Source organism: Populus trichocarpa, chromosome 13 (assembly GCF_000002775.5).
Source record: "Populus trichocarpa isolate Nisqually-1 chromosome 13, P.trichocarpa_v4.1, whole genome shotgun sequence".
NCBI classification, from domain to species: Eukaryota; Viridiplantae; Streptophyta; class Magnoliopsida; order Malpighiales; family Salicaceae; genus Populus; species Populus trichocarpa.
Genome location: NC_037297.2, coordinates 117,111 through 130,333, shown reverse-complemented (window position 1 = coordinate 130,333; position 13,223 = coordinate 117,111). Strand labels below are relative to the sequence as shown.

At 29.5% G+C, this 13,223-nt stretch overlaps 1 protein-coding gene across 1 annotated transcript; it reads right to left on the bottom strand.

Moving 5' to 3' along the window:
• Positions 1-1,487: 1,487 nt before the first annotated feature.
• On the bottom strand, positions 1,488-2,311 carry LOC7478870 (agamous-like MADS-box protein AGL80). Its single transcript, XM_002318886.4, has one exon. The coding sequence runs from the start codon at positions 2,289-2,291 to the stop codon at positions 1,557-1,559; it is 735 nt and encodes a 244-aa protein (XP_002318922.3). The 5' UTR covers positions 2,292-2,311; the 3' UTR covers positions 1,488-1,556.
• Positions 2,312-13,223: the final 10,912 nt, after the last annotated feature.

Genomic DNA, 13,223 nt, shown 5'->3' with positions numbered 1-13,223 from the left:
CGTGACATTCTTGTAAGTGCGATGTAATGAGTTCGTCATTTATTTAGATTTTATTATTTATGGATTTGTATGCAAGCTTTTGTAAGCTTGATGTGAAGGAAGATAAAAATTGTAGACAATGACATGAGATATCTTAAAAGTTTTTCTAAGTTTGATGTAAGAGTTGTTACAATATTGATATGAGATAACTAATTCAAATTAATGTATTAGTTGTGTGTGTCATGTATGTATGTATGTATGTATGTATGTATGTATGTATGTATGTATGTATGTATGTATGTATATTGCTTATGTTTCTTTATTTATGAATTCTATATAATTAAGTTTCTATAAGTCTCATATAATAAAATCGTATTTTGTTCAAATTTTATTATTCATGTATCTCATTTATGTTTATGAGTTTAATGTAATTAACAAGATCATGAATATGAAGATCTTAATTAAAGATATATGTTCGGACAACACCAGAATTTTCTCTGTTGTAAAACTAATTAATTTAGTTCCTATTATTATCAATTTTCAAAATCTTATAAGAGATTTTTAAATTAATTAATCCTTAAAATTATGGCCCTCGAAGAAAGGTGTAGTTTTAGATAGAGGTATGAGAAGATTTTCCAAAATTAATATCTTCATTGTTAGACCTTAATATTTTCCAAAATTAATATCTTCATTCCAAAAAATATATAAATTAATACCTTCTAGTTTTCATGACTTTTGCATTGTATTTGTGTTCATTGCATTATATTTAGACCATATATGACTATTAATTAATTAAGTTGCCTACTCATTGATCCTTCTTCTTCCTCTCCCCCCCCCCCCCCTCTCTCTCTCTGTTTTTTTTTTTTTAATATATATATCATGATGTAACAGAGATAACAGGCAGGACAGTTTCCATAGTACTGATCCTACAGATCAGTAAAAGAGGTTCATTAATTTGGACATATACATAAATATTTTTCTTCCAAATTCCTTCTCTCAATGTTTTTCTAGTTACTGAGTTGTATAACAGTGCTGTTTGTCTATTGCCCTAGATCAATTATTTTTTTGTGTTTTCACATTAATTATATAATTAGATCCTATAAATCTGCATAATCAGTTTGGCTAAAAATAAAATAATTAGGCCTTATAAAATCCTTAGTTTATATTATATCTGGTGAGAAATCATTTGTTTCAAATGGGAAAATGCAGTGTTAAATCTTATTAAATTTGTCTGCATGTTCATACTCCCTGCTTTAATTAGAATATGTAGAGTGATAATATTGTTGTAAGAAAATGTTTTGATTTGATTATATATTCCATCATGTCAACCAATCATAATATTTGATTCAAGAATTGATAATGGATGACACGATATATAATATTTGAAATTAAATCAGAGAAAAGATAGAAACAAGCAATCGAAATACCATGAACATATTATAATTCATGTAGATTTGGTAGACAAGAAATTTATTCATAAGTAAAATACTGTAATGAAACTGTGTCCAAACAATAGCTAAAAAAGCTCAGGAAATTAAAGACAATTCATAATTAAGAAAGCAAATTAATTAACCATTTCAAGGGAAAAATGAATTGGTCCAAAGTCCATTCTGGCTGTTATCCCCAGAAGGCAGCACCATGTCTTCCCCGCCAAACCCCATATGCTCTTGAGGGGTCATCAAGTCCATGAACCATTCCTGCCTCTGCATGGCACCCACATTAACCTCAAAATCATTAGTAACCATCTGAGATGACTCCGGCGCTTGCTCTCTAGCACTGCTAGGTCCAGCCCCAGTGGTTGCAGCTGCTTCCAATTGAGAGGTATGGCTAGTGCCACTGCCACTCCCATTGTTTAGGGTCATGTCGATGTCCCTCAAGCTATGGTCAATCATCCATCCAAGGTCATTCAAGTCCATCATATGCAGGTTACCCAAGCTAACATTTCCACCCAGGCAGTGGAACATAGCATGGGTGACCTCCTTCTCACGGTTGTCCTTCCGCTGTTTCTTGATGTGATCACAGGATTTGGTGATCCTTTGTCTCAAGAAACTCTCTTGATTCACCATTTTCTTACCTTGCTCGATTTCTGGCATGGTTTTGAACTTAGTAACCACTCTTTGGACCCCTAGAGGAGAGGGCCAAACCTCAGGTTGAGAGTCATAAGGGCTATAAACGATAGCACAAGCATCAATACCACAAAGGGTGCTTAACTCGCTCACCTTCTTCATTAGGCCCTTCTTCCTTTTCTTGAAGGTGGCTTTCCTTGCAGAATCATTACAGATATATGCAAGCTTCACCTTCTTTCTAGTCATGGCTAGGTTGGGGGGTAAGATTCTTGGTCTGGGTATATCTTTCCTCAAACACTCTACCCTCTATATATAGGTTGGAGAGATGCTCATGCGTAACCCCACAGCAAGATTACGGTGCATTTTGTCAATTCCTTCGCTGGACATTTTGATTTATTTGGCAAGTACTATCAAGGTTGCATACCTATATTGGAATTAAGAATATATATTTAGATACACAAATAATTTAAAAAATCTGTGGCATCGTGTGGAGAGTTGGTAGGAGTGTATATCATGGGCAATGCCTTATCTTTGATTAATGGGTAAAATACATGAATTATGCTGTTTTTTTTAGATTTGCTTATCTGTTCCCTTATTCAGACATTTAAGTGTTGTAAAAGCTGTGTGCTATTTTTGCTAATTATGGTTGTATATTCTTGTAGTGTAGCCCCGGTGATAAGTCCTAATGTATATCCAAGGTTCATCATCTTGCAATTATAATTAATATTTATTTATTTATGGGTAATTAACCATAATCTTACAAGTGATTAATTATTTTATGTATGTAGTATTTTTTTTTTCATAATATACTATAAATATATTGGGTATTTAAATTTATTAACCCATCACTTGAAAAATTGGCACACACAGCCATCATTTAATATGCCAATATATCCCTTGAAAAGATAAGATTTACTCGATACCAATAAAAGGAAATCAAGTAAATTCTAGATATTGTTTTGCATGGTGATGATGTATATGACAAAAAAAAACGGTATAATTCAGTACTATACCACAGATAAGCACAAATTTTATCCTTCTCTGTTATCCGAATATTGTTCCCTTATCCTTGCATAAGCAATATATAGATATATTGACAAGATTATATATAAATTAATTATTCCAACGTATGTTAATTAATATATAGTTGTTAGGTTCTCGTTTGGCATTTAAATTCAAGCTAATATACACGAAAGCACCTTGAATATATATTTAAACTTCATGAAAAGTTGTTTATTTATTCATTATTTTTTAAAATATAAACTCACTCTAAATTCTTTTACACAATCATCAAATTTAATTATAGTAATTGTTTTAAATATATTATAATAAAATAGATGACAATATTAAAGAAATTCTTAATCAAGCCTAATTAAAAAGTGTTCCTGCAGGAAAAGAAAAATCTAGACTCTAGTGTACGTGATATAATTTTTTGAAAAAAATAATAATATTTTTGCTATGTTTTTTTTTTTAGATTTCATTATTATGATTCCATATAAATATTTGTAAGTATGATGTAGTGGAATCTTTTATTTTTTTTTTTGTTCAAATATCATTATTTATGGATATCATATAAGTGTTTGTAAGCTTGATCGATAAAAAAAATAAAATTTTAAATAATTATATGAGATAATTTTAATTTAATATATCCGTTGTACAATTTACATGTTTTGTTTAGATTTCCTATATATGAACTCTATATAAGTGTTTATAAATCCGATATAATGGAATTATCTTTTGTTTAAATCTCATTATTTATGGATCTTATTTAAGTTTTAATAACTTCAATATATCGGGAGATGAACGGTTTAATGAGCGGTTTGAGATAACTATAAATTAATATGTTTTTTTGTTCACATTCATTAATTACTAGCTCTTTGACTCGTGCTATGTTCTCGTTCTAGATCAAATCTTTTTTTTTTAAGTGTAATAAATGTAAAGATGCTAAGAAGCCTAAAATATGATGCATGCTAGATTATACGCTTTTCAAATACTAAGATTATGACATACAGGATAACATTAAAAGAAAATTAAGATGATAATATATTAAATCGATCTGGATCAACCCGCAATTTAAGTCATAAGATCGTGATAACCTCATAAAACGTAAATTTATATAAATTAGGAAGCCCAAGTATTTCATTCAATCAAATATTAACGGATAAAAATTAAAAAAAAATCCAATTTGAAAAAATAACTTGAGTAAACCTAGAAAAAAAAAGTCAAACATGTGACTCAAGTCATGAAAACAGGATCCTCCCATATAAAATAAATAAATAAAAATATACAAAGGCAATTTTTTAACCAGCCCATTGTCGAAATATAAAATTATAAAAAATTAATTATAAAAAAATAAAAAAAAATCAAGTCAATCCGGGTTAACGTACAAAATTCTCAACTTACATTATGAGACCGAGATAACTTCATTAAAAATCTACACTTTAAAAAAAAATTAAGCAAAATTAATATTTATCCCGCCATAATCTAAAAAACAATTATTTATGTATGAATTTTTAAAAAAAATAAATTTTTTAGTTTAGGTTTTATGAAAATGACGTTAAAAAAAATAAAGTAAAGCCCTTTAAAAACAAGTCCAAAAGTCTGAACATAATGGACTAGTTCCTAGGGCCTAAGCAAGGGCAGGTGTGCCTAGGCCTGCAAGGGTAGATTTTATTAATTAATTCAAATTTCATTATTTATGGGTCCTACGCAAGTTTTTGTAATTTTTATGTAAAGGGAGATAAAAAAAAATTTAGACAATGATGTAAGATATATTTAAATTAATATATTCATTGTATTTTTTTTTTCATATAAGTATTTCATTCAGATTTTATTATTATTTAAGGATCTCGTTAAAGTTTTTGTAAGTTTGATGCAAAAGGAGATAAAGATTTTTATGTAGTGATATGAGATAACTATAAATTAATTTATGAGTTGTAGATACATTTTTATTTAGATTTTATTATTTATGAATTCTATATATGTTTTTGTAAATCCGATGTAATGGAATTGTATTTTTATCAAAATTAATTATTTTTGGATCTTATTAAATTAAGATATTGAGATGTTCAGGCAATGGTTAAAATTAATTTGGTTCCTATTATTATGAATTTTTCAAGATTTTATAAAAACTATGAAATTAATCCTTAGAAGATGTCCCCCTCGAAAAAAGGTATAATTTTAGATTGTGGTATGAGAAAATTTTCCAAAATTAATTTCTTCATTGTTAGACCTCAAGATTTTGCATTTATGGATTCCTTATAAAAGCTTGTTTCTATATATAGATCAAATAAATATCTTTTAGTATTCATGACTTTTGCAATATTGTGTATAAAAATTGTCAAGCGGCTCACGCATTTGCGTGGGTTTTATTTATTTATTTTTTTAATGATTTCATTATTTTTTAATTTAAATGTATTTTATTTTCAAGCTTAAAAAACTTGAAAAGAAAAATCTTACTTCGTGTACATAATTTCAGAAAAATGTGGAGAGGGGAATAGGACAAAGAGCATAAGGGAAGAAAGATGTGGGAGAAGAAGTATTTAATTTTTTCTGATTAATGAGTTCAGAAAAATAAACCATAATATTATTTAAAAAAATAAAAAATATTTTAATTATAGTTACATTAATCTCATACTTTTAAACTCTCGCATTGAAATTTTTTAACACCTTAAAAATTGCATACTTTAATAATTACAGTTTTAGTTGGTTTTGGGTTTTGGTACTAATTCTTATATAATTGAGAGAAAACATGTTAGAATCCACTATTTTTATTTAATAATCACAATTACCCAAAACAAATCTTAGATGCAATAAATTGTAAATTCTACTATGAGTAAATTGTAATTCAGTCTTGTGCTTTGATGGTTTTGGAAGTTAGTCCCTCTATTTTTTAAAATTATACGTTAGTCTCCCGATTAAAGTTGACTATGAATTTTCAATTTTGTTTTTGAAAACTTGAAATTACTCTTGTAATTTTGTGTGTAGAAGATAAAATTAGAATATTTGATTACAGACAAGGGATTTTTAGGGGGGGGAAATAATTTAAATTTGATGAAAAACTAAAAAAAAATCCTAAGTTGCATTTACAAGACAATCTTAGTTGTAATAATTGTAAAATCTATATAACCTTATTACAGAAATATTAATGAGTAAATTATAATTTAGTCCCTGTGTTTTTTATGATTTTATAAGTTAGTCCCTTTATTCTTGAAAATCATAAGTTAGTCTCCTAACCAAAGTAAGCTGTTATTTTTATTTTATGTTTTTGAAAATTTTAATTTTTCCTTTTTAAATAAACATTTAATTCCGTCTGTAGTAGATAAGAAATTGAGAATCTTGATTATAAATGAAGGATTTTTTAATTGTGGTAAAAAAAACTAACAAAAATACCAAATTACAATCAAATATGAGAATATAGGGACTCAATATTAAATTAGAAAAACAAAACAGAGATTAACTAATTATTTCATTAAAAAAATTGGAATTAAATAATAATTTTTCCTTTAAAATCAATTGCAATTAATATTGTCAAACAAATGACATTGCAATAAATTTTACATGTATATATATAGCTTAAATATGTGACTTTTGAAAAGAGACAGAAAGCCCACATAATTATTATAGCCCACAAGCCCAATTGTTTGAGATTAAAGAAACACAAACAGGCCACAATTAGGCTGCAAAAAATCATCAAAAACTCAAACTTTTTTTGCCATTGATTCACAAGTTATTGTCAATCATCATGTTTTTCTTTTCTTGATATAAAATCTACCTGCTAGTTCCTGCTGCAAGAAAAATTATGGCGGGTTTTCTTAGATTCTAGTCTTTAGTATTTGAAAAATATTGGATACATAGTAGATAATACATGATTAATTTCCATGAATCTTCTTTATTTTAATCTTTAATTTCTTTTTTTTTTAATCTTACTAAAATTTTTCATGTATAATTGTTACGGTTATTGGATTTTCAACAATTATTTTTTTAATAAATTGGAAGTAATTTGAAATGCTTTATTTATACTTTTTTTTGGAAAAATTAGATATGACTCATTGTACAAAAATAATAAAATTTAATTAATTTCAATACATATTGCATCTAAGGTATTACCATATGTTGGTTACTTTTAAAATTTTCTAGCATAGGCTATTTTCCAATTTTTTATTATTATTGATATATATACATTCATATAATTTTCTTTAAAAAAACAAAATAATGTTACATAAATTATGATTCAATATTAATGATGTTTCAAAATATAATATGCTCCTGAATGAGATTATTTAATATTTTAGATAGTAGTTAATCACACACTTAGATCAATATTCTCTTTTCTAAAGCTTGGAAAGTAGATGATTGATGGTAGAAAGCTCAATAACTACAAAATAGTCCCTTTTGTTAGGATTTAGGGAGCCTCATATGATGAAGTCAATGATTTTTTTAATAAGAAATTGTAATAAATGAAAGAATAAACTTTAAATTCCAAAATAAAAATATTTGTTCTTGTTTTATATAATAAATACTCTGAGAATTAAAGTATGAATACTTAGATGAGAGAAATTGTTAACCTTTTATCTGGGTGGTTCATAGGGCAGTTAAAATTTCTTAATCTTGTCGTTTTAATAGAGTAGAGGGGTTAGAGAGTCATTTTCTCATAATATAATTAATGAGGGATAAATATACATTACACAACATTAATGAGAGAAAAATATCTCATACACAATATTAATAAGGGACAAATATCTCTTACACTTTAATTAATGAGATGGAAATATAATAAGCTATTGGGAAAGTTTTTATATACCTATAAATGTAGGGAAACAAATATCGTTGACATGAAGATTTCATGTTGAAAGTATTAAGAATAAATAAACAGAGTCTTATGGCCCTAAAATGGGCCTATAACAACTTCTAGACTAATTGGGCTTGGCATGCACCTAAGTCCAGGAGACGTGGATTTAGCAACTAGTCAGACCCGTATCTATTTAGACGCAGCACGTGGATTATCCAAGGATGTTGAGCCTGAAAACTCATCAGACCTACGTTTGTTTGGACTCGGCCCATGGTTGACTTAAGAATGTTAGGTCAGACAACTCGTCAATCTCATGTCCGTTTGGGCTTAGCACGTGATTGAACTCAAGTATGTTGGGCCTAGAAGTGAGCAGACATGTGTCATATGAGCTTGATATTCTACCAAGCCTAGGGATATTGGGTATGGATGCAAGCCTCGCCCACAAGTCAATGGATTAACACTATATTATTTGATCTTTTTAGACAGGGAATTAGGCTATTTCAAAAAACATCAAAAATATTAGTTCTTCAAATATTGATCAAAAATATTAGTTTTTCAAATATTGATTATGATTGCAATTAATTGAAAAAATTTATCATCTTATGTATTAGTAAGTGTATATAATGTAGAGAGAGCTAGAGGATTATAAAAAATGAGACTTTTTGACCTTTTGAACAACGAAAATTAAAATAAACTAAAAACAAGTGAACAACTAAGTAATATATATAATGAAAAATTAGAATATTAAGAAGAAAAGAAAGATGCAAGAATTATAATCCATGATCATCCTAATTAATCACTCATGAAAGCTTCTCGGGAGATATTATAACACAAAGCTCAAATAATATAATTCTCAGTTTCTCAATATCTTCCGACATATATTATTTAGGCAACGAGAGAGTTTGAATTGCCGTTTGATATTAAATAGTTTCTAGCATTAGTAGAATGGGATTTTGTTAGAGTTAATGTATACAAAATTATTGTTAGAATATCATAAGAAGATTTAAAAAAAATTGAATTGAAAGTTTTAGAGACTAATTTTTCTAATTAAATAAATAATAATAATCTAAATACAAAACCCAAATATTTAAACTTAAAAGTTTAAGATTTTTTTTTATTTGAAAGTAGACACCTTACATGTAGCCTTTTTTAAAGGAATTTATTTAATTTCTTTTATAAGATTAAAATTTCAATTCAATGACTGAGAGGAGCAAATGCATATCTATTCAAGCAACTTTTAGATGCTACTCAACAATATCACATTGCTGAAACAAATCATCAAGTGCTTAACTTATATGTAGAAACTTTGAGAGCCGAGATATGTGTTGTGAAAACAGCCTTAAGATCTCAAATCAATTGACATGTAAAGAAATATAAAAGAATAAATTCAATTAATCACACAAGAGCGCACAAGGAATTTATTTAATTCGACAACTTAGGCTTACTCCACTCGCAAGATGATAAAAGAAATTCACTATGAGAAAATAGAAGATTACAAAGTATTACACAAAATTGATTTAATCTAAAATTCAAAATTAATCAAAAACTCACTTTTTTCTCTCCTTTCTCTAACCATCTAAGTGTAGAGAATTGAAGCACTTACAAATAAGCTTTAAACCTAAAATATGATAATTTTAGGTTTTTATACATGGATTAATTACATTACATGTGTATTTCTTTTCTTACTTGGATCTACAATTTAAGACAAACACAATAATATGCTTATTAATGGGACAAAAAGCAGGACTTTTATATGAAAATAAAGTGAAAAAAATAAATTGTAAAGGAAGAAAGAAAATAAATAATTATATAAAAAGACTTTCAGTCCAAGTGGACTAAATTTAGTTTAAATTGGTTCAAATCAACTCCTCTGGCTACTACTAATTATAGGTAATTGGAGAATCATTTTCCATAGGATGATGGGTTAAAATCACCTTCATCTAAAAGTAAATTAAGGGTTAATTTTTATTTAATTTAAAATATATAGAGGTGATGAAGTCTTTAAAATTGGATCTAGATTTTCATAGTTGTATGATAGGCTGATGACTAACCTGCAAAATAAGTTTTTTGACAAAATAGAAGACCCTTCGGTACTTAAGTTAGTAAATGTAGAAGAGATAAAATATGTATGTGAAGAAAGGATGTGTGGTAATGAGAACAATGTTATATATGGAACAAGAGAGTAATTAAATCAAATGAGTTTGTTTGAGCTTTTTACCTAATGACATGTGGTATTTAATGATATGTCACGCTTGTCATTGAGGGATTAGGGTTGGTGTTGGAGAGTAAGTCATTGGTAAAAAGGTGGTTAAGCCATGAGAGGTGGTGCAAAGTTAGGTTTAGAGATAGCCATTGATGAAAAGGGTGGACAAGCTAAAAGAATTGGTGTATCGTCAGCTTAGGAATAGTCATTGGAGAAAAAGTTGGTCTTAGACAATTTAAAAGAGATAGTTATTGGTGAGAAAAGACTTTTTTGGAGTGAAAATTATAGTTAAATTTGACTCCAAATTGATTCATGTTAGAGAATAATATAAATCATATCCTGAAACCTCACCTAACAGCTTAAGCTATTGGGTTGAGATGGTTCTTTGACATGGTATCAGAGCATTGATGACCAAGCGGTCACGAGTTCGAATCTCACCATCTCCATTTATTTGATAAAAAAAATTAAACACAAGGTAATGTGGGCCTGTGCAAGTTTCAAGTCCAAATGGCTTTCACTTGAGGGGGTGTGTTAGAGAATAATATAAATCATATCCTGAAACCTCACCTAACAGCTTAAACTATTGGGTTGAGTTGGTTCCTTGACAATTCATAAATCATCTATTAGGTTATGGTGATTTCACGATCTCTTTATCCTTGTGGCTTGGTTTTCTTTATACTTGGGTTGGGTTTTATGTTTTTTTCTCGTACCTTGCCTTGAAGCAAATCACATGACTAATGGCTGTAAAGTAAGTGTTCTCTAGAAATTATGATTTTAGAGCATTGCTTTGATCTTTGATCTTTTCAGGACGTTTTTCTATTGGAAATAATTGATCCAATGATACAGCCAGTGAAAGCTATTATTACTATTTTTAATAATGCAACCAATAAGGAGTCCCTGGAATTGAAGAAGCAAATACATGGTTTTTTTTATTGTGTTTTATTTGTATTCTTGTGTTTTTATGGTCATATACAAGTTCAGTTTGGTTTTTTTATTTTTATTTTCATATCCTTGTCCTTGAAGATTCTTTTTGGCTTTTTATACGTCTTATCTAGGTGTTTTCATGCATTTTTATGTTTATGAAATAAAAAAATATTGGCCATTATAGGTTAGGAGTGCTGTTAGCATAGAAGTCAATATTAGTATAGTCTTGGCCTGAGATGGTTTATTGGCAAGAAAAGGTGGTCATTGAAGGCTAGGTACAGGGTTTAGTTGGGCTAAGATTGGATTGACCTTTTCTCCCCTTTTCCTTCTCTTCTCTCCACCTTTGGTTTGGTTTAGGATAAGAGTCGGCTAAACCAAGGTCGAAGATGGTTTTATTGGTCTAGCTAGGAAGGAAAGAGCTCAATCGTGCTAGGCTTAGAGAGGGTTCGGTTGGGCTACCCATTTCTTCTCCTCCTTCCCTCTTTTCTCTCCCTCTCTTCTTGTCTTCGCGAGCAGCCTCGGGTGGGCGGCCCTATTGTCTTTGGACATATATTTTATTTTCTTCGCACCATCTAGAGGGATTGATTTGACCAATATAAGAAGAAGTGCAGGGGCCTTGTTAGATTTTAAATTGTCATAATTAGCTGTTCAAAATGGACGTTGAATGTTAGATAGACTCGACATCATTGTTGTTGTTTTTTATTACTGAAAGAACATAAGGTCGCGTAGACATGTTTTGAAAAGGAGGAATTCATTGAGATTAAATTTTCCAGCTTTAATAATTTAAATTACTTGGAAGGAAAAGGACATACTGAATTGTTGAAAGACGAGTAAGACAAAGGGTACTGGGGGGGAGGGCTATGAATTGATAAATGAATTATATTCCTAATTATTTTTCATGGCTTCCTGTCGGCAAGGTTGTCCCGTGTTAATGTTCTGTTCTTGTCTTTATTTTATTTTATTTTGTTAAGAAAATTGAAACCAAGATTTCTTATAAGAAGGGAAAATACTTTGTATCAGTTAAGCTATAAAACATTAACTTTTAACACTTAAATGTTATGAATAACTGTAGGCGCTCAGTTTAAAGTTCAAAAATCAAACTTTTTAGGATTAACAATGAGTTGCCGACAATATTATTAACAAAGGTTTGGTTTCAATGTCTTGTAACCATAAGAGAATGTCAATCTTTGGCGGAAAAAGATGCTCCCATAAAATATCAATCTAGAGAGTAGCTGTCTATGTTTGTGTATCGTTTATTCTAATATTTCTATAAAATATATACCTGGCAAAAAGCAACGATCTTTTGTAACAAGGCTGGCTAAAGATTTCTTGTAAGAATTAAGAATTCGGAGACCATATATATCTTAAGGCAATATTTTGTTGGTGTCGGTGTGAAATCAAGAGATGGATTAACCTGAGGGTTCCGTCATGCATGTGTCTATTTCAGTACTATTCAATGATAGTGAAGCCGGGAAGACCGACATGCTGTTAATTTGTCAGTAGTGTGCGATTCTTGGATATATTCAACGTTTACAAGGGACAAAAAAAAAATAGAATAATGTTGTAAGATTTCCCATTCCTGTATTTGGGACTACCTTAATTTTCCTTTGATTTCATGATCAGCCAAGTTAATAATTTCCGTCTCAAGTTTTGACAACCACAATTCCCTGGTTGAACTAACAAATGGCAAGAGCCTCGACCTTCTAGATGAGAAATTAACACTTCTGTGATGAGCTCATCGATCATGGCTAAATGTAACCGTACGTAGTTGGGTTGTGGTGGGGCAGCCTGAGCTGGCTTGGGAGGGGATGGCTTCATGGATAAGACAAATTAATTGGTCTCTGTCAAGAGCGAGCAATCGTCTTCTTGCAAGTAAGCACGAGCTGCAGCAAAGGTGGTTTCTTGGGATGAGATTCAAGATGATGCATCTTCCTTCCTTGTTTTGTCCTTTCTTTTTTGTTCTAGCCAGCTGCCACTACGTGCGTTTTATCGGATAGGAGACTGTATTTATGGTTAATTAGGTTTCGGGAATACAAGTTTCTAATTAAGAAAACATATAAATTATAGTTAATTTTTTCTAATCAATGTTTTATAAGAGTTTAAGTGTTTAGGATAAAATATGATTTTAACCTCGCCGCATTATAACACTCATGAACGTACGTAATCATATCATAATGATTAATTAAGCTGTTTCATGTATATGTAACCAGCAGCACTAATTGAAGGAAAATCAGAGGAACAGTCACCAAATAGTCAATGA